Raw genomic sequence first — 21,647 nt, forward strand, 5'->3', positions numbered from 1 at the left:
TATTCTTTAGTGCAGTGTAGGTTCATTATCTACATGATTTACTGCAATATAGGTGCAGTATATTACTGTAAGTCTTGTAAACAATGAACTATGTTACAAAAATTTAATGATAAATCTTAGGTGATATTCGAAGACCTAAACCAAAGAAGAAGGTTGAGCAACCCAAAACGAATGAAAAGCAAGAACTTGATGGGAAAACTAGCCACAAGCCAATAGATGACTCGTTTCAGACAGAAGAGATAGCTCTTTCTGAGGTGCAAAATATACCAGAGAGAGGCAGGAGTCCATCGATATCTACAGAGTCTGAACAGGTCAAATCTACTGAAGTTATTGAAGAAAATATGACGATGATAGCCCCTGGTGAACATACAGTAGAGCAGATATCTTCAGTATCGGTTGAGCATGACACAAGTAAAACAACAGAACTGGTCGAGGAAAGAATTCCTATTAATAATGTTGAGGAGGATGTGCGACGTCCCTCTGTATCAGTTGAGCTGGAGGAATCCAAATCGACCAACTTTGTCGAAGAACAAATCGCAATGAGCGAAGCGGAGGAAAAGCCAGGATCTCGACGAGCCTCAGTTGTTACACAGCTAGAGCAAAGTATGTCTACAGAGGTCATTGAAGAGAGGCTTGCTATCAACCAAACTGGAGATCAAAAAGATTCCAAGAGACCATCCATGACTGTTGAGCCAGACAAGGATATTGCGACTATTTGTGAGAATGGAGTAGAGCTCCTTGGGGAGGAGACAAGCACAGTTAAGCAAATGGCTTCCAACGATCAAAGCTTAAACGAAACGAGTCAAGAATTTGCAACAGTTGAAGAGATCAATGCTTCAGATGGAAAGATTGAGCAGCCTCCTCTCAGACGTTTAGTTTCAATAAACTCTATTGATATCGAGGAGACAATTTCGAAATCAACTCTTGAATCTAACCAAGATTCTATTTCAACAAGGTTAGTGGATGTCAGAGCTCCGGTATCAGTCGTTTTTATTGTTACAGTTTTTACAATAATAGTAATAATATGGGTGCTGGACAGTCTTTTGAAACAACTCAGAAAACAGCGCTACTTGGAACTGCCCAGATTCTAAGGAAGACTCTTCAGTAGAAGGAATTGTTAAAGTGATAACATTTTGGTTTTAAACTAAGGCCTGGGTTCACTTACTAGCAACCACTTTGTTGTGAAAACATTCTTTATAATAATAATAATACTATAGAAATTATCCTTAAGAGTGTGATCTCTGGCTCTACTGAGCGTTGATGTAAAGAAATACACGCTGGTACAACAGACAGCCCTGTTAGGATTGGCTAACATCCTTAGGAAGGCCCTGTTTATTCCAGCCTAGTAGAACTAGGTCGATGACAAAAAAACAATACCAGCTTATGTTTGAATAAAACCAATAATAGTAATAGTAATAATATCTTTGCTAACAGCCTGTCACTAGAACTGCCATCAACAACTCACATATAAGGCTTAAAATAAAATTATAGAGTATTAACATAATTTGATAAAATATTTCACTGTTATTCCATCTCAATATGTTTCGACTCATCCTTAAGTGATACTTTTTATACTGTTTTTTTAGAATGCCAAAAGGACAGTTAACTGAGAGAGATGGACGAGCAAAGGTATGAATTTGTTTTCCTACATCTGACAAGTTGTCTTGTCTGTAGTTCTGTAAAGGTCTACTTTCACTAAGGGCCAGCTGCCCTACTAAAATATTCAATATATCTTATTCATTTAAATCAGATGAAACTTGTACAGATGATATATCAATATGTTACCTGCACAAAATAACAATTAAAAGAGCAGAATTACCATCCTATGTGTAGGAAATCGGATTCACTGTGTTGGATGTGGTGTCTCCTTTACATCAACATTGGCAAAAAATCTGTTTAATGTTTTGGAGGGTTAGTTTCCAACATAAAGTATACTTTCACCCCTTCTAATTATAAAAGCTGCATAATTTACCTTTAACCCATTTATTTGCACTGGTATACTCTATGGAAATTCCCACTACACTAATGATGGTTTGACAGTTGTTTAGTTGTGAAAGTGGACCTTTAAATTATCATACCTACCCTTTAGTTGACCTTCCATTTGGTTTCTGTTTGTTCCACAGCAATTTAGTTTCTGTTTGTGCCACAGCAATTTAGTTTCTGTTTGTGCCAAAGCAATTTAGTTTCTGTTTGTGCCACAACAATCCCAGCGTGCTCCCTAATGATTTACTTTGTCTTTGAAACATTAAGGGGAGTGACTTACCAAATATAACTGATGAATCGACATCACCAGTAGCACATTTAAATGATGGCATCGCTGTGAAGACAGACAACAGTCTTAAGGAAGCTACTTCTAGTCTAAATGATAGCCAGTTGAATTTTGGCACTCGACCAAGTGATTCTCCAATTGAGGATACTGTGACACCATTGCAAAATAATCTATGCACTTCATTGATGATTGACTGTGTTCGAGACAATTTCAACTTAAAATCAGACAGCGCCAATAAGCAGGATGCTGCTGACTTTGCAACATGCACAGACTCACTGGTGGCACCTAGTAGTGAACTTACTAACTCTCAACTATCAGAGAATATACGCAACAGCAAGCTATATAAGGAGGCCTCTGAACACACCATAAAGTTGTCTAAAGTCCCTCAGTGCAAATCCCAGCTAAAGAATGCACAGCACGTATGTGTAAACCTTAGAGTGTGCTTCTTACTTCAGTACAATACCCGTATTATCCACCCTTTTCTCCCACTCTTTGTTGTTAATTTATTGGCTAAAGAAAAATGTTAATATTTCATCTTCTTTTGAGCTGCATTGCTTTATCATTAGTCGCACTGTATATTAACCTACTTCATATTTTAATATATATAATAATATAATTTAATATATATAATATATAATAATATAATATGTATTGTAGAATGACAAGGATGCCAGGATACCAAGTGAGTTAACTCCTTTCATATAACATATTCATATGTCTTTATGCAACTCTCCATACAATTAATAGTTTAATTCTTGACAGAGGTTTCTTAACAGCACGCTGCTTCCAAGCAATGCTTCAAGCTTGATTCGTACTCAAATTTACAATAAAATAACAATAAAATATTATTTGGACTTGTGCTGAGTACTATTATTAATTGGTGGCGGTTCAACCATGCTAAATGCTGATCTCTGTTATTTACCAAATGATTACCTAAAGGCAGCCGTTTATGAAGATTGTGTGTTTACAGTGCATCCCAAACCTATCATGGGTAAGCCAATAGTTTCACAGTCTAGCAATGGCCGGCTAGTTCTAAGTTGGCAGCAGCCTAGTGACAGCCATCACATGGAGGGATTAAACTACTTGGTTGAGAGCTGTGAGTCAGGCAGCGACTGGAGAAGAGTCAAATCTGGAATAAAGTACGTTATAATCTTGTGTCTTTCGGTTCTTGTAACTTCTTTATTGCTGACACTTGCAGTGTTATAAAAAAGGCTTGTAGAGCTTTGCACTGTCAAAATCAAGACACAGCAATGGCTCCAAAAATCAGATTATCATTATTGGTAATTGAAAAAATTGGTAAAGAAAAAAAGGAGACAACTCTTGTTCATTGGTTAAGGATGCCCCAGTGCCTATTTTATCATGTTTAAAAAGGCTGGTTAACACTATATCGCAGTATGCCGGTTTTAATCACACGATAATCTGTGATCGTCTGTGATAACATTGTTAACACTATCACAAACCATCTGCGTTTACATCAACAAATAGTACACAAAGTAGCGTTCTCCTTATACAATGTGGTAACTGAAATGATAAAGTACTAGTCCCGCAGTAACTATCATGAAGGAAAATATAGATGAACCAATCCGTGACAGCCACTCACCATTGCCAAAATGGTGTCGTGTCTGTGAAGATGTCGTAGATGCACAGCGAAATGTCAGAGAAGTTTGACAGCTGCAGTGCTTCTCGACATACCTGCATTGCCTCGGTGATGTCATTGTCCTAGAGTACACATAGTCAATGAATAATTGCAGAGAGGACAACTCTGACCTACTCGGGTTAAGTGTGAACTAGGCTTTAGGTGGCAGCGTGATAAGACTGAGATGACAACTATATGTATAAATCAAAGGAACTATCTAAATATGTAACTGTTAGACTTTTGGTTTGATAATCTTCTTTTATAACACAACTGTTAAATTGTATGCAAAAACTGCTGTTCTTGTACTGCAGAGATGCAAGTGTGGAGTTGCCTTACCCACAACAAAGTTTGAGGTACCGAGTTATTGTTCAGAACCATGAAGGAATGGAAAGCCCAGCAAGTGTTTCAGTGATGGTGAGGCCAAGCAGACGACAAGAGGAGAGTTCCAGCATCTTCTCTAAACTGGAGAAGAAGTACATTCCGAATAGTGGGGATATTAGTATGTATCGTGTTATTGCATGGTAGCTCTATGATTGTGTTCTTGCGCGAGTAGCTCTATGATTGTGTGGTTTCCTGGCTGTGCAATGAACGCCTAGTCATGTCTTGTGCCAAATGTAATACTTGAATAATGATGAACCTGAGTATGAGCATCACTGTAAGATTGCATATTACTTGTGTCAATTAGCTGTTAGGAGACAACTCCAGTAAATAGGAAATGAGTCATCATTTCCTACTTCATTTTTTTACTTCATTGGAGCCACACCCAAAAAAGCAGATAGCATGAGGTATAGTGTGAAAACTAGTTTGAACATATTTTTGTTATATGAACTTTTTAAAATGAATTTATTTGACAATTAGTAAAATAAAATAGGTTGGCACAAGAGATGCACTAGACAAAACGTTTTCTAATAAGGTCTGTTTTTCAGATCAGTCAGTATCAAATATTGTGTCAGACATTTGATTTCCCGAAGCAAAACTCTGCCCTCTTGTCTTGTGATGTCAAACAACCCAAAATTGTCTGGAGTGCATCCTCTCGCAACCCGGTTATGGTCCATGTGTTTCACTCTTTGTATAGATAGCCCAAACCCTCTGTTCACCGCTAGGCCAGCGTCTCGCGACAGGCGCTATAGTTCCGACCTGTCACAATGTTCAACAGTATCATCTAGAGAGATCTCACCAGTCGTAACCCGTGGAGGGTCAGCCTCTGGCAAAGATTTACTATTTCAACAAAGACAAAAACAAAAAGGTTCTGATACCGTGGATTCTATCACAGACTACAGGTGTGTACTAGCTTACATTCTACTCTCCAAGTATATTCAGCCACAGCTAGTGTTGGCAGCAAGTTTACTATTGGTGTGCGTTTTAGCTGTTGTAAAGAAAACTGCTGGTTCCCTTTACTCTCCACAAGAATAAATACAACTGGTGTTTCACCAAAGCAAATGTATATTTGTTCAATCTATATACATGCAGTTAATGTGTGTGCATACAAATAACCACATGCAGAGAGATCGCGCTATCTCTGCCTTGACCTTCTCATCAGACTCCTTATAAAGCTTTTTCTTTTGCTTAGCTCTCCCTCTTTTACGCTCGGTTGGCCTTGCGTAGTGACTTGGCCTCAGCATATAAGTCATAACGTGACTGGTTTAGCCAAGCCGAGATAGCCGAGTCGATTTCTTTGTCTTAAACAGCTAGGACGGCCAAGGTTATGCCGACTTGATCCTGTTAGCCGACCTGGCTATTATGCAATCGCTCGGCTTACAGTGCATGCCACTAATTAGGGACCTTTCAGTCGAAACACTCGGTGCTAGTGCTAGTGCCTGGCTGGCTGCCAATGCTCATTCTCAAAATATTTGTTTCTCTCATGCTAGTTGCTTGAATCATAAATAGTTCCATGTCATACTTGCGTGGGATAGTAAGTGATAAAGTAAAGTTTTATTTTTTAATCAAGCCTAATAAAAAAATAAATTGAGTAACAATACCAAATTTTGTTGATTTGCGAAGTACTGCAATCATGATATGATATGGTTTGTATCAATAAACAGTAAACATTATAGATTTAAATTCGTTAGCAGTATGAATTTTAACAAATTTTATTTAGTAATAAAGCATTCATATTATATTAGAGTTTTTTTTAAACTAATTATAGGATCTGTTAAGTAAGGGTCTATGAAAGCTTAAAAGGTCAACCACTTGCCTGATAATAGCATAACGTTCTTCAGTTAATTGAATAAAAAGTAGGCTAACTGGTAAAAAAATAATCTACATTCATCATCGGCAGTCACCACTTCCTGTGAACAGGTGTGACACCAGCATGAAAATTATTAGAATTAGGAGACAACTCCAAATTTTAAAATGTTCGAACCATAACCAATATCTTGTCTCAGGTCATACAAGGAGCACCCGTCTTACAAAGAAGTGGACCCATATATATCAAGTACCTTGAAACAGTATGGCAGAAGTGGGTTTAGTAGATCTAGGCACCACAGAGGTCTGACAGGTACCATTATCCTCGATTCTGTCTGATCTTTGAGCTCTGGGTTTCACTAATAAAACTTCCTTGTGTACGTGCTCTATGGGCTACATTGAATTATTACAAAATACCACAATACTTGTTATCATTGGTCAATTCCTGATTAAATTATTAATACTAGTACGCTGGCTGTCCTATGAGCCGTGAGAGATTGTCATGAGTAATAATTACATAAATGTACAATTATTCTTCACTTTGGATGATGGTTGGTGATGCAGTTGGTAGTAGGAAACATTTGAGTTCAATTCGCAAAAAGGGTAAATTTTTTCTCATCGCTTTCAGCGCGGCTTCAAACGAACGAGCACGGTTCTTATTATAGTAACTATTTTTGTTTGAATGAAAATTGTATGAACAGTTTCATATCTTGTTTTAAAAGAGAAACTACATCATTGTTTAGTTTTGAACCTGTTTAAATAATAATAACAAATAAATAATATTTTAATAATAATGGTCTATAAAAAAGTTTTCCAACCAAGTGAGCCAATTTTGTTGATGAACATGTCAATAGTTATTTATGACAGATCTCTTCCTCTTTAGCAAGGACAATAACTCCTAAAACTTAAAGGCTGGTTATATGTAAACATGTACTTGTAGTGGGAGACGACTCATTGCCTCTCTATGACATGTCTTTAATGTCAACCACAGTTGCCAAACTGAACATGACAGCCAGGTCTATCAAGCTGACGTGGCCAAGGGCTATCCGAGACATTCAGTCTACGTATATCGTTGAAGGCCGAGCTCCGAAAAAGTCTTTGCTTTGGGAAACGTACTCTTCTGGTCTTCTCGCTACATCAGCTGTAATTAAAGGGTTGGAGTTAGACCAGTACGATTATGAATTTCGTGTACGAACGAGTAATGTGTCTGGATTGGGTGAGCCCACGTCATCGACATCTACCTCCAGCCTTCGAGAAAAAGGTGAAACCACAGCGGTTACGCTTCCAGATTCGCATAAAAAAACCTTTTATCATCCCCTTAACGCTGGTGATTGGCACACAACTAATCTCAACACTAGTGGCTATACTTTTAGCACGTTTGGCCATTCTTTACCATCTGTCTCTTACCATAGACCTAGAACTTCACGCTATAAAAGATGTAGCAGTGTACCTAGGCATATTGGTTTACCTTCATCTAAGACCACACGCTATCATGATGCTGCAAAAGACATTATGACTCGTAGTTATCCAAAAGTCAGTAACTATTAGCAACGCTGTAAATAGTGCGTTGATGTACACATAGGGAGTTATTATCTCCTTCATAAAACGCAAGAAGATTGTTAAGTGAATATGTGCTCTAATTTTTAGTTCTTTTCGGATTTTTCAGTCATCAAATATGTGTGATGAGCAATAAACTTTGTATAGATAACAGGCTGCAGTGTGTTTGCTAACCTTTTCCTTATTCTCCCAGCTTGGTGATCCTATTATACAAGAGTTGTGTCCTCCCAATCCTTTTGCTTGTACCTCTGTTATACCTTCCTATCATTAATGGTAAGTAGACGTTTCTACATTTAGCTGCTGATTTTTCCATGTTAATGTTAACATTTTTCATGGTAATATTAACATTTTTCATGTTAATGTTAACATTTTTCATCTTAATGTTAACATTTTCCATTTAAATGATAACATTTTCCATGCAAATGTTAGCATTTTTCCAAGTTAATAATAACATTTTTCATGGTAATATTAAGATTTTCCATCTTAATGTTAACATTTTCTATGTTTAATGTTAACATCTTTCCAGCTAAATGATAACATTTTCCATGCGAGTGTTAGCATTTTTTCAAATTAATGTTAACATTTTCCATGTTATTGTTATCATTTTTCATGTTAATATTTTTTAAGTTATTGTTAACAGTTTCCATGTTAATTCCATGTTAATTTTTGAAGTTTCTTCTAGTAGAGAGTAGTATAGAGTGTATTAAACCTGCTTTAAACCACTTTGATGCATGTTTTAGCATTAGAGGTTATTCGCTCTACTGAATCATGTATCTGTAATATGAGTTGCAAAAGTGGTTACAGCAAAAATAGTATACATTTGTATAAGTAGATAATTTGGTTTTCCTTTTACTTAGGCTGGGAAGAAAGGAGAAACGGAGAGAATGTGTCAGCAATTACTGGCTACACGAGTACGGAGTCAGACAATTTCTACTGGGACAGCGTGAAGAGAAAAGGTAGCATTTATATTTTTAGCGACATAAAATCTATTAATTAAAACGGTTTTGATCTTGTAAATTAATATTGCGCAATATAATATGTTCAATTATTTTTGCTACATTTTTAGATCTTGATTCAGACAAAAGCTTATCTGAACTGATGAAAGCCTATGCAGACGGCTACCGTAAGTCAATTTATAATTTTTCATCTGAGCCATTTCGTTATAACCAACTGTGATTGGCTGTCGTAGATTGCTTGATCTACATCTATATTTTCCTTCATGATAGTCGCAGCGAGACTAGTATTTCACTGTTTTACCGGCCACATTGTATAATGATAACTCTATGTCCAGATTATTGCTGATGAAAATGCATATGAGTTTCTGATAGTGTTAATAATGTTATCACAGACAATCACCGATGTATTGTATGATTAAAGCAGACATACTGCAAAATATTCTTTAGTAGCCTTTACACACATGAAAAAATAAGCACTTGAGCATCCTCACCAATGACTTAGAGTTGTCTTTCCTTTTTCTTTACCGAGTTGATAATGATAATCTGATTTTAGAAACCATGTCAGCTTCTTGATTTAGACGGAACAAAAATCTTTGTGTTTTTATAGATCTTATATGTTAGAGTCAGGATTACTAGGTTTGGTAATCATGTAGCGTGTGTAAACCATATATTGTCTTGTGCAGCCATTGAACCTCGGTTTGATGCGAAAGACTCAAGTGAACAGTTTGCTGTTGAGGGAAGGAAGGCAAAGGTTATGTGCCATGTCTACACCCATTCAGACTCCGACATCAAATGGTACTTTAATGGAGAAAAGCTGCTCATGGATGAGAGGTACAGCTCAAACCTCTACCCTTCAGGTAATTATGTCACATATTAAAGCAACTCAAACCTCTACCCTTCAGGTAATTATGTCACATATTAAAGCAACTCAAACCTCTACCCTTCAGGTAATTATGTCACATATTAAAGCAATGCTGAGATAACTTGGTTTTTATTTTGCTACTTTCAAGTTATAATTTATTTTAATAAATTTTATTTAGTCGTTGCGTTTGCATCAGTCTGCGCAAATGCTTTTCGTTTCCCCATCTTTTGGCCAATTTTATCCAAACTTTGCTGGCATATGCTCCCTCCCTTTCGCCAGATTGGTAAAAATACTTGGTTTAAAAACTATGTCTGGTTCCTGAGAAACAGGCTCTTGAACACCCACCTGCTGACTATCTGATCGGTAATGAAATAAATCTCAGTCATTACTGAGCTTACTGCTAGTGACTAACAACTTCAAAAGTGTGTTTGCTGTCACTAATTACGATTATTTAGTTGTTATACAAATATATAATAGCTGATACATTTAAAGCATTAAATATTTGACTGATTTTAAAATATGTTGCGACCGTTTTACTAAGTGTCATCAATCTGCAGGACTGTGTGTGCTGGAGTTCTCTAACATGAGCTGGGCTGATGCCGGTGAATACAAGATCAGGGTGCAGAACAGGTGGGGTACTTCACACAAAGCCTTGCAGTTGCGAGTATCTGATCCTCCCACCTTCCTAGATGTACCCATGAAGTCATATCAGCTGAACAGGCTTGACTCATTACGAGTCAGCTGCAGTGTTGATGGAATACCCTTTCCTAAGGTTAGTTATTCAGGTCATGTCATCACACAGTTACTCAAGGAATATCTTTACGAATGCATGCATAAGCAGTAACAGATAAGCTTTTTTGTCTTTTGAACAGTTTGTCGCAGTATTGTAAGGACAAGAATTACTACACAATACACGATACTGGCACTTAATAGAGTGCATTTCACAATGTATTACGCTGTATTATTACTGTGTCTGTTGTTCAAACTGCAACTTTGTAACATCACTGTCTGTGTATAGTATTTTTGTGTACATAATTTGCACACTCTTTTTATGAATACTTTTGTGTGCCTCGGCTATACATTGATTTTATTTGGAGTTGAAGTTTTCATGGCGGATTCTATTATTTATTTAAATAAATGCTAATTGCTATCAGAAATCTCACAGTCAAAGCTTTCTAATCAAGGTGCTTTACTCCATAGCTTTGAGGTCTCTTTGATGAGCTTTGCATTATGATGTTGGGCTCATATATTTGTCATTAGTTGTAATTTTTTACCCGTTTATATTTGTTATACCAGGGTTGTCTTACATGGCTAGTAAAAGGCTTGTCCATAACACTATCTCAATTTTTACTATAATAAGCGCCATGTCCACCCTTTCAAAGCCCCGCTAAAAGCGTTATGAAAAACAATTGCTTTCAACGCAATTCAAACCAACAAATTTTGGCTTGGTAGACTGCCACTTGTGTCAATCAATCGCCTTATGTTTATTCGAATAACTGTGTACATAGTTATTACAGCGGACTGCCAGAGTACTAGTGAATATAATATTGTAGCTAGACTGTAACCAGGAAAATTTTATATAAGATATTTCACAGGACATACATTGTAATCCTAAATACTTCTGTAGGTGACATTCTACAGAGACTGGCAAATTATTCCTAGCGCTAGCCGGTGTGTTGTACGACAAGAGGGGCCGGATGCTCACAGCCTCACCATTAATGGTGTACTCGTGAAAGATTCGGGCAACTATCAGATTGTGGCTGAGAATGAGGCTGGTAGAATCCATTCAACGTTCAATGTCCTGGTTGAAGGTAAGTTACAAGTCTTGAGGATGATGGTCTATAATACAAGTAAGTTTTAGAGTAGTCATGCTGGATTACTGTAGTAGCAAAAGTTGAATGATTGCTGCCTGCTGTAGTTCATGTCAAACTACAGAACTTTCTGTCAGCTTACAAACACAATTTCATTACCTCTCAAATCAGTTGCAAAACCAAATAACAAGATTCATTTAACTCACTCAGCCGCTGAGTGAAACATACAGTTTAAAAGAGTAAATAACTCACAACTATATTTCCTGCTAGCGCTTACATTCTTAAACAAGCAATGATATAGCTGTTATTGCTACAGGTATTAGGTATGTTGTTATCGTCATATTTCCCATAGTAATTTCTATTATTGTTGTATTTACATAATGATGCTGCTATGGAATTACCTCTATTAGTGCTGTACATGCAGGCATACATTTAGTCGTAAGAGAATATTATATACTAGGTGAATTCCCAGTGTTGCGCGCGGGTAATAGAATAATTACTAATTTATTTGAGTAACTTTCCTGAACAGCTAGATCTTTACTAAAACAATAATTTCGTTTTGGACCAGCTTAACAATCGTTACATGTAATGGTCAATAGTGCTAGTTGTTAACCCCAAGCAAGCACTTTAAGCGTGAGTATCTTAACCAATGTAATGACTATTTTTCCAATAAATCCATTGTAATCCATGTAGCTTAATGGTTAAGTGTGCCGATTCTAGATCTGGAGGTCCTGAGATAGAATCCAATGCTGGAGGATTTTTTGTCGCTAGATTTTAAGTGCTATAATTGGACACACGGTTTAACAAAAAAGCAAAAAGACAAACACTGAGATGTATATATATAGATATGACTAATATAACCTGTCTTATGTTGTTACAGAAGGAACAAAATCAGATGGTATAGTGTCAGTTAAAAAGTACTTGTTGGAAGACTACTACTATGTTGTGGAAGAAATTCTAAGGTTCGTAGATTTTACCAAGTTAATGTTGGTGAACTTCTGTTCTTATAACGTCGATGATAGCAGGTCTGTTTTATCAACTATGAGGTTGGCAGTCTGCTTTTTAGTAATTTCAAGGTAAGTGGGTTTTGTATTGTTTTAATTCTGTCATTGTTAGGTTTGTATTTATGTGATTCTGTCATTGACAGGTCTGTGTTTTTTTTAATCCTGTCACCAACAGGTCTGTATTCAATCAAACTATTGGTCGGTAGGTTTGCTCAATCAATTCCAATGATGATAGGTCTGTATTCCACCTTATATATGGTTAGCAGCCTGTTTTCTACTAATTTCAAAATTGGCAAGTCTCGGTTTTTTTAATTTACTCATTGGCAGGTCTGTGATTTATTCCATCTAAGGTTGCCAGCTTGTTTCGCCATTTGGTAGATATGTGTTGCTTTAATTCTATGGTATTTAGATCTGTATTCTAGTACCTTCTTTAATATATATCTAAATTCCTATACATGTCTATGACCATGTCTATTGGTTAGAGTTTCTGTGTATTGTTGGTAAATGGAAAATTGTAAAATAGAGGCATGCTGTGCAACTTTCAGGGAGGAGACCAGCTCTGTACATAAGGTTATTGAGAAATCAACAGGTCTTGCTATGTATGCCAGAATATTCACTAATCCATCTCCTGCTGTCAGAGACGCTGCTCACCAGCAGATGCTGGCTATGCAGTCTGCCATTCATGACAGCACTGTTAAACTCATTAATGTAATAGAGAACTCTCTACAAGTGGTCCTCCTCTATGAGATGTGAGTATATACGGCAATCAACTTTAGCTTAGGGTAGGGGCTGTATAATGCATGAATGTATTATGTATGTAAAAAGTGTGGTTACATGTATGTTATCTGTATATTACACCTGTATTACATGTATAGTACATACGTACTACACATTATTTATACATTATACATAATACATACTATTATACATAACTATATATATATATTTCCTTCTTATTCTATCATTGACAGGCTTTCTTACAGGCAGATGCTTTGTAATCTCCTTTGGCAGATGGCCAACAAATGCTATGGCACCGTGTTTGATGAAGTAATTTGTAAAATTAAAAAATATGTAAACAGCAACTTGACTATTGAATTAAGAATGCTTGTATTTCAAACTTGCACTGGAGAATAATTACAAGCAATCCTCTATTTATGATGATACCTACCTACCCTACCTTTACATACAAACCTTTTGATGTGTGCTGTGAAATTTAGAAAATTATTTGTCTTGATATACAAAATAACTTTTAATGCATGCCATCAGAAATTACTCAAAATGTGACAGTTTGCAAGTAGAAGTAAGGAAGATGATAGAAATTATAATGATATCTAAAGATAATACATAAATTTTACAAAGTTAAGTTATACTGTATCTAATGTAAGTTAAAGTAAATAACTTTAAGGATTTTTACCACTCATTCTACAACCTAACTTATGCATTATCAAATCTACACTTTCCTTCACGCGTCTTCAAAGTAACAAGCTTGAGCAGTTTATTAGATAACTGCACTTGTTTTAGTTTCTAAGGTAAGCTTTCAAGAGTTGTGCTCACATTTCTCAGTGTAGTCATAATCCTTACATACTAGTTCATGTATACAAACCATAGGTTCTCATTCATGCCGTCCTCATCTCATTTAGCTACACAACCGAGTGGTTGGATGTACTGTTTGGATACATCAGTTGGACAGAGTCATACGTAGCCCACTGTGTCAAGGAGTTGCTGCTCATAGCTCGCTACCTACACAATGCCAATGTGTCTCTCGCTAACCTCCAGGTGCGCCGTGACTGCCCACTGATTTGTCTATTAATTTTGTAAAGAAAACATTTCATCGCAGTAAAAACCAGGTTACAAAAATTAAGCTACATGTTTATAGGCAACACACTTTAATTGACATTTCACTTAATGGAATGGTAGTGTGATGCTCAAGTGTTTTTCAAAGTGGCTGTAAATATTTACATTATTCAGAAGTGTAGACAACTCCGCTTTCAGAAATGTTGAGATATTTAAATTCTCATCAAAATGCATGTTAATATTGTGAATTAAAATCTGGTTGGTATTACTCAAAGATCTCTATTTTATGAAAACAGTTTTTTTGTAATCAGTGGCTGATGCAGAAACTCTTTATATGGCTGCTATTCCCTAGGCAGATGAACAGATTTCCTACATCTTGTAGTGTAAACAGTAGTTAGGGAATTGTCTTTATAAATATTTTGATCCAAAGCCGTTTGTATCTACGCTGTTGTATTCCATATATAGTTGGAAAACATCTTATATGACAAGAAAACGTCACAGATGAAGATTGATATGTGGAAAGCAGGCTGGTTACTTAATTCCTCACTCAGACCTAAACATCAAGGACCACAGTCTATGTACTGTGCACCTGAGGTTATGTCAGGGGAAATAACTCTTGCATCAGATGCATGGAATATTGGAGTCATAGCATATATACTGTAAGTCATTAAACTATTAACAGCCATGAATTCATAAGAATTGAAGAAAAATCAATCGGATTCATTTTAAAAATTGGTTTAGTGTCATGAAACGGTGCACAGATGTTTCAATGCTCCTATGTCTGTCATTATGGATATATGCTCATCTTTTGGAAGGCTTGGAGGAGTGCCAACAAAAAACTGTGATGGTGGAATCAGTGTTGACATGACAACTCTATCAGGTGCTTCAGCTACTGCTAAGGACTTCATATCTAAGCTTCTTCAGCGTGAGTCCAGGTCAGCTCAGAGTTAGTTTATAGGGTCCTATAATTTCCTTTAGTCAGCAAATTGGGAAGTTGTTGCCTCTTGTAAAAAATAATTTTTTTCAAGACGCATATTTTGCAATTTTAAATTCTTTATGGGTTGTATTAAATCTTTTTTCTGTCAAATCATCAGTCGTAACTTCCGCAAGGTTTAATTATTTAATTTGATACTTATAACATTCAGAAGGTCATCTTTAGACTAAATATAAAATAATTTATTCCCTCAAACTATTTAAGGTTTATTTAGTAGCTTCTTAATGTATTTATAAATCTTATGAGCTTCTAATTTGTCATTATAGAAGTCCAATAGCACACCAACAATATGCTTAAAAACATATTTTACTTTTGCAAGTAATTCGTAGCAACAGCTGCAATACCAATTCTCTAAATAGCGATTGGAAGTCATACACCACTTGTTGTTTAAACGTAATTAATACAGCGGCTCTGACTAAATTTGTTATCTAGAATAAACTGTAATACTATTTAAATATTTAAACTTTATTAGCTGATATATCTAATTGTAAAGAAATCGGCTCAAAAAGACCTCCAGTTGTTTTTATCAATACAATTGTATCTATAGTATTTTATCTAATTTTTGACTCCATGAGAAAATTTTCAGCCAAAACTGAAAAATCAATGTAAGAATCTAAGAGCCATTTGTCCTTGTTATTAAAGACTGATAAAATCATTATCTAGCCTAAGTTTTGTGTGAAAGAAACATTTACCTGTAACTTTATGATGCGTGCTTGCTAAAATTCTTAGGCTATGTCATGAAGAATATTTTTATCATGAGTCTGCCATCGACCAAGTGTAGTAAAAAGTTTTCAGAAAATGATTTCTCCATCGATATGAATTGAATCTGAGTTGAATATGAGTTGAATTTAAGTTGAATTTGAGTTGAATGTAAGTTGATTTTGAGTTGATTTCAAGTTGAATGCATTAACATTTCTAAATGAAGGATTAGAGTTTTTAGATTATTATTTTAGATTATTTCACTGAGTAGCTAACTTTTTTAATTGAAGCGGGCTTACTTAAATGCGAATACGGCTGCTTTTGGCAATGGGTAAACAAATCCAAAATTTAAGTAATCTCATAGTTGTCATCAAAAAGTTTAAATTATCTTCTGGTATGCCAAATATAACAACATGGAAGGGATGTTCTATGAGATATATTTATATAAGTACTTTACAGCTAGTCAGCGATACTTAATTCTACATGCAATGTTACTGCACATAGCATTAGCATATCACATAGCATCCCATAGCATATCAGTAGGGGTGGTTGTGTAAAGAGTCTGTAGGCCTCTAACCCTTCACCAGCTAGTAATGTTCAGTCAGATTTCAGCGAATTTTACAATGATATTGCAGTGAAAGATGGGATGCAGAGGCAGCCTTGCGGCACCGATGGATTAAGACCGCATCTGAACTGAATCGTGGAACACCACTAGATGTGGCATCTGTAAAGGCCTTTGTTAGTAAGGAGCGAGGATCAACTGCTCTCAAGGTAATTTCAATGTATCAAATAATTTACTACATTCAGTTATTCAGCTGAAAATACTAAAAATTATTGAAAACTTGGTCCGAGGTCAGAGGCTCTGTTTCACTAAATCTTGAATGTTGTCATTCCTTCTAACTAATTATAATAGTAATTGGTAACAAATGATTTGGTTTTGATTTGTGCAACCTGTCAAATATTTCGCTTCCTTCTCTGAATTTTCTGGAATTGTTTTATTAATCAAAGTTGTATTTGATAGTCTGGATATCTAAGAATCTCTAAATTTCAGTATTTTCCTTTTAATCTTTATTATATAAAAATTTTACTGTTCAATGGCTTTACTTTTGCAAAGTGCATTCAAGTCTAATCAAAACTTTGACTGCTCTAAACGTATCTACACTATTGTTATTATTACTAATATTACCAGTTCTGTAAAATTATTACGGAACTAGTTGTTGTCAATTTCATCACATTCACCAGATGTGATAGCCATATCAGTGAATTATAAGAGCTTCACAGAATGCTCATTCACTAATGTCGTTAAGGTTTTACATTCCCTTTTGATATTTCCTGTTACCTCTATATAAAAAGAGAGGCATACACTGCAGGCTCCAAAGGAAGACGAGATTTCTCAGCAAGAGACTGATGTGATTAAGGAACGAAGTAAAACTCTAGAAGAGGAGGCTTGGCTAGTCGACTGGTTTGCCAAGTATAAGCAAGACCATGACACCTACCTGATTCCAGTCAGAGAGCTGGACATGCCTATCCGACTGAGAGAGTACAGGAAGCACTTTGAAGGGGTGGGTTTCTTTGCACTCAATCATGACAGTTGTAAAAGTACAGCCGGGTTCAAAAATGGTGGACTGCTTCGAATTTTCCTAAATATCCATTGTTGTTGCAGACTTGACCAGTTAGTTTTGATCGAATACTAGCAAAGGTATCTTTAAAAAGCTTTAAAAATCTAAATGACGAAGTTAAAATTATATATGTTGTTAAAATTATTTATATACATGCTACCTTACACTCCAGCTAAAAGTGTAACAACATATGTACTGATTTTAAGTTTTGCCAGTGCTTACCATTTCTACACCAGTGCGATGAAATATTATAACAAATGCTAAACAACTTGCTGAAATTTATAAAAACAATACCTGAGCAACCAAACAACTGTTCATCAATAATGCTGGTCCTGAAACGAGCCATTGGGGTATCAATCCGACCAAATCACAATAAAAAACCGCAGAAGATTTTGGTCACTTAATGAAATTCAATCAGCACTTAATCATGTTTCTGCATGGTAGAAGAAAGATGAAAAAATTCTCTTTCCAATGATTTATAGTTTGCTAAGGCTTGTGGCAGACAAAGGAACAATATTCGTAAAAAATTTTAATATTATTGTAGGATTTTTGCTAACTTTTTTAGTTAATTTGTTCCTTAAGGGAAATATAAAATTTAACAATGGTTCTCATACTTATAAAATATTTTTATGGTATTCTCAGATTGTGTTTCCTACATCAGAAGAGGTAACTTTACATTGCTTATGTTAACATGTGTATGTTATGTGTATGCATATACACATTTGTTTTGGGATCTTGCATGATCTCTCTTCCGCTCTATATCAAGGAATATGTTTGTCACCCTTCAATAATGTCGGCATGTCAATGTGCTCAATTTAAATATAAATCTTGTTGTTTGTTTGTCTGTCATTCGTTTGTCCAGTTTTAGTGATAAAATTTTAGGTACGAAAGTCCTCTTTGTACTGGTATTGCACCCCAAACCTCCTGGTCTGCAAACAAGCGTGCTAGGCCAACCAGCTACATTTCTATGCAATGAATTAATTATGGTCATACTCATTACACTGGTTAAAATATGCATGCTTGCAGCACTTGCAAAAATACTATTGGTTACTATTAGCACGCTTAAAGATCATGATTGATTGCTTGAGAGATCGTAACGTGTAATGTAATGATTACAAGATGGTCTCAACCTGACAGATACAGCTCGTATTTTGCTAGCTTAAGTTACTCAAATTCATTAGGTAACTATTTTATTACTCTTGCAACACTGGTTGTTCAACTAGTAAACTCTAAAGCAAGATGAAGAACAAATAAAGTGAGATCCAAACGAGCCCACAATTAACATCTACAATTAATGATATTTATAGGAAGTGGCAGAAGGATATGAGAATAGCTGGCTAGCTCGGACTCTTCGAACTCGTGAGCTACCGGGTGTATCTGAGGAAGAGGTCATGCATGTTCAATTGACTCGGGAAGATTTCCTTTCCTTAGCCAATCAGGGCTTGGCATGCATCGAGCAGCAAGCCTCGCAGGCGTCTGGAGTCTCACCTGTTGCCAAATGTATGTTTAGCACTAAGGGCAAGAATGTAATCAAACCAAACCTTTCATTTGATAAGAAGTGATTTGTAATGACCTTATAGCCTTCTTCAGCAATAGCTACCAGCTTAAGTCCTGTGTTATAAGACTTAGAGCATTAAACTTTAGCATTAAGTCGGAGCGTCACCTTGAATTTCATTGATTTTCAATCAGAGAGCCTGCATGTGGTATGTGTATAACAGGCTGGTTCTCAAGAACCAGATAGAGTTTTGAAACCGAATATATATTGGTGATCTGGTGTAAGGCACACGACACATGTGTGTGAAGTTTGGATGGAATCGAAAAAACATGTGAAAAGACACAGGCATACGCAATGACCGAGTGTGATTTATTAATATACAGTGGATGGTAAGTTTTCTAGTATTCATATCAAGTGTAAAGTTTATCGCCTAAATTCATTTAACATTACTAGAAGGTGACTTCCACTAGGTAACTAGTAGATGACTTTGATAGAAGGTGTGATGGGACAACTCCCGTGTGCATATTAACTGCATTTCTAAATGTAAAATTAATTTCAATTATTGGGTTTCTCCCTAAGGCTAGAGCACTGTATAGAATTAGTTATGCCACTGAGACAGCATGAATGAGCCAATATAGTGCTTTTATACTTTCAGAGACATCATTCTCTCTATACTTTGCTATGGCATGAACTACCAAAGAGCGCTGCAAAATTTGCTGTTTAAAGTGAAATGTTTTACAATTAGCTTAATTAAGAACTAGCTGCTGAAATAGTTTGAGAAAAGCCAATATGTTGTCATTGTTACAGTTTACTCTAGTGTCAAAGAGCAAAGTATATAGTGAGTAATGTCACTAAAAGTAAATTGGCGACCATGTTGAGCTCTTTCACACCCTTGATGACATTTCATCTCAATATAATACAATGAGTAGGACTAGTTGGAAATAGTAGTCTACTAGCGACAGCTAGAGATCTGTTCTTCTTAGTACTCAATGGCTTACTTTCTTTTTTAGTTCAAGTGGTACAGCTAAAGCTAGTAGTATTTACTTTCACTGATAAGGCACGCGATCTTTTTAAAAAGTTTCAGAAATTTTAAAATAAAAAATCATTGGTTCATTTTTTGTTCATTATTTGTAGGTAACAGAATATTTAGACAAAAATTGGAAACAACATCCTTCAAGGTGGGAGAGGCTGTCACTCTGCTATGTGAGATTGAAGGTGAAGGTGATAGTTGCACCGGCTTTTGGTACAGAAATGATGAGCTCCTCATGGGAGACATAGAGAAGAACACTGTGTTAGTGAGGTTAGTTGAGAGATTTCCTGTAGAGCAATTTATACTCAACATGTTAATATGATTCCTTTGCAAACACCATTTCAATATGAATCTCTGAGACTCGTGTGACTGTAGCAAATAAACTTTATCAGTAATAAAAGAACAGATATGTTGAATGATTGTGAAATCCTCCTTTCATATTTACACAATTTAAATGTACTTATTCTATTGTTTTTGTTTGTTGTGAATCATTTTATTTAATGAACCTTCAGAATCATTGCCTATTATGAGCTGAGCACAAGTATGAAGAAATCGGCATCACACATGGATACACTGACTTGAATTAAATCTAAGACCTTGCATGTAGTAGTTCTGTATAGTAATAGTTTTTCATACTTGTAGTGAGCGTTTTACCTTCTCTTATGCAAAAGATGGCAAGCTATGTTTAACCTTAAAGAATGCAGTGCCGACAGACGCAGGTGTCTATAAATGTTCTATCCGTGGCAAAGACATGAAGTCCGTAACTACAAAGGCCAGGTTACTTGTGGGAGGTACGACAATACATTACAAAATCATAACTAGAAATGAAAGCATTTGTCTTAAAAAGGGCTCAGTAATATTTATATTAATCTAACTAAAAACTCACACCTAAAACAGTGGATTCACATAACGCAACATCCCATCTGCAATTCATTACCTGTGTATAATAAAGGGTCTACCACTTATTATAAGTAGTAGCTGTGTATGATAAAGAACGTATTAAACCGCACATGTTTGTGTGTTTGTATGTTTGTGAAGTATCTCTGAACTGATAATGACATGGCCTTGAAGAATTTGAATTGAGCAACTAGAGAAGAAATGTTTTTTCTGTAGCCGAGTAATCACTGGTGTTTTGACACCCGGTCTCCTATGAGAGTTGGTTTCAACTTCATGCTACAAACATCATCAGAGTCTTTATATAAACCATCTTGGCAGCCATAAAGTGGTGTGTTAGTTGTATTCCTGATAATATGTAGCTCTTGTAGATAGCTCTAAGCTAGTAAATCACCCCTTTGTAAAATATCCCCAGAAGGTAGTAGGTTTGATGTTATATAAGAACACCTGCTGTAGATATACCTGGGGCTCCAGGACGTCCTATAGCTGCCAAGGTCTGGGACACTCACGCTTATATTGTATGGTCGGAGCCAACCAAGGATGGAAACAGCACAATCAAAAGGTTCAAAGTTGACTGCAAGGAAAAAGGTTAGTCAACTTAAAGAGTTAAAGAGGAAATAGTAGTTACAGTACTAGGTACAGTACTAGGTACAGTACTAGGTACAGTACTAGGTACAGTGCTAGGTACAGTACTAGGTACAGCACTAGGTACAGTACTAGATACAGTACTAGATACAGTACTAGATACAGTACTAGATACAGTACTAGATACAGTACTAGATACAGTACTAGATACAGTACTAGATACAGTACTAGATACAGTACTAGGTACAGTACAGATAC

General features: G+C 35.9%; 2 protein-coding genes across 5 annotated transcripts in view; both read left to right on the plus strand.

Moving 5' to 3' along the window:
- LOC137390792 (obscurin-like) overlaps positions 1–2,796 on the plus strand; it is a 33,122-nt gene extending 30,326 nt beyond the window's left edge. Inside the window, exons 21-23 of the mRNA XM_068077109.1 lie at positions 121–955; positions 1,587–1,629; positions 2,251–2,796. Of these exons, the coding sequence (XP_067933210.1) occupies positions 121–955; positions 1,587–1,629; positions 2,251–2,796 (1,424 nt within the window). The remainder of the gene's footprint in view (positions 1–120; positions 956–1,586; positions 1,630–2,250) is intronic.
- The window catches only part of LOC137389970 (obscurin-like), a 35,867-nt gene continuing 16,832 nt past the window's right edge, over positions 2,613–21,647 (plus strand). For 2 of the 4 annotated variants that reach the window (XM_068076170.1, XM_068076171.1), the window contains exons 1-24: positions 2,613–2,688; positions 2,927–2,951; positions 3,240–3,408; positions 4,217–4,404; positions 4,981–5,185; positions 6,290–6,402; positions 7,030–7,350; positions 8,504–8,602; positions 8,713–8,769; positions 9,286–9,459; positions 10,022–10,236; positions 11,092–11,275; positions 12,156–12,237; positions 12,825–13,028; positions 13,920–14,055; positions 14,539–14,732; positions 14,889–15,008; positions 16,402–16,537; positions 17,137–17,328; positions 18,028–18,051; positions 18,693–18,885; positions 20,015–20,180; positions 20,553–20,701; positions 21,261–21,392. In XM_068076170.1, the coding sequence (XP_067932271.1) occupies position 2,951; positions 3,240–3,408; positions 4,217–4,404; positions 4,981–5,185; positions 6,290–6,402; positions 7,030–7,350; positions 8,504–8,602; positions 8,713–8,769; positions 9,286–9,459; positions 10,022–10,236; positions 11,092–11,275; positions 12,156–12,237; positions 12,825–13,028; positions 13,920–14,055; positions 14,539–14,732; positions 14,889–15,008; positions 16,402–16,537; positions 17,137–17,328; positions 18,028–18,051; positions 18,693–18,885; positions 20,015–20,180; positions 20,553–20,701; positions 21,261–21,392 (3,454 nt within the window). In that variant the 5' untranslated portion in view covers positions 2,613–2,688; positions 2,927–2,950. The remainder of the gene's footprint in view (positions 2,689–2,926; positions 2,952–3,239; positions 3,409–4,216; positions 4,405–4,980; positions 5,186–6,289; positions 6,403–7,029; positions 7,351–8,503; positions 8,603–8,712; positions 8,770–9,285; positions 9,460–10,021; positions 10,237–11,091; positions 11,276–12,155; positions 12,238–12,824; positions 13,029–13,919; positions 14,056–14,538; positions 14,733–14,888; positions 15,009–16,401; positions 16,538–17,136; positions 17,329–18,027; positions 18,052–18,692; positions 18,886–20,014; positions 20,181–20,552; positions 20,702–21,260; positions 21,393–21,647) is intronic. The other 2 variants (XM_068076172.1, XM_068076174.1) reach the window with 2 other exon arrangements.

The sequence above is a fragment of the Watersipora subatra genome, chromosome 3 (assembly GCF_963576615.1).
Source record: "Watersipora subatra chromosome 3, tzWatSuba1.1, whole genome shotgun sequence".
NCBI classification, from domain to species: domain Eukaryota; kingdom Metazoa; phylum Bryozoa; class Gymnolaemata; order Cheilostomatida; family Watersiporidae; genus Watersipora; species Watersipora subatra.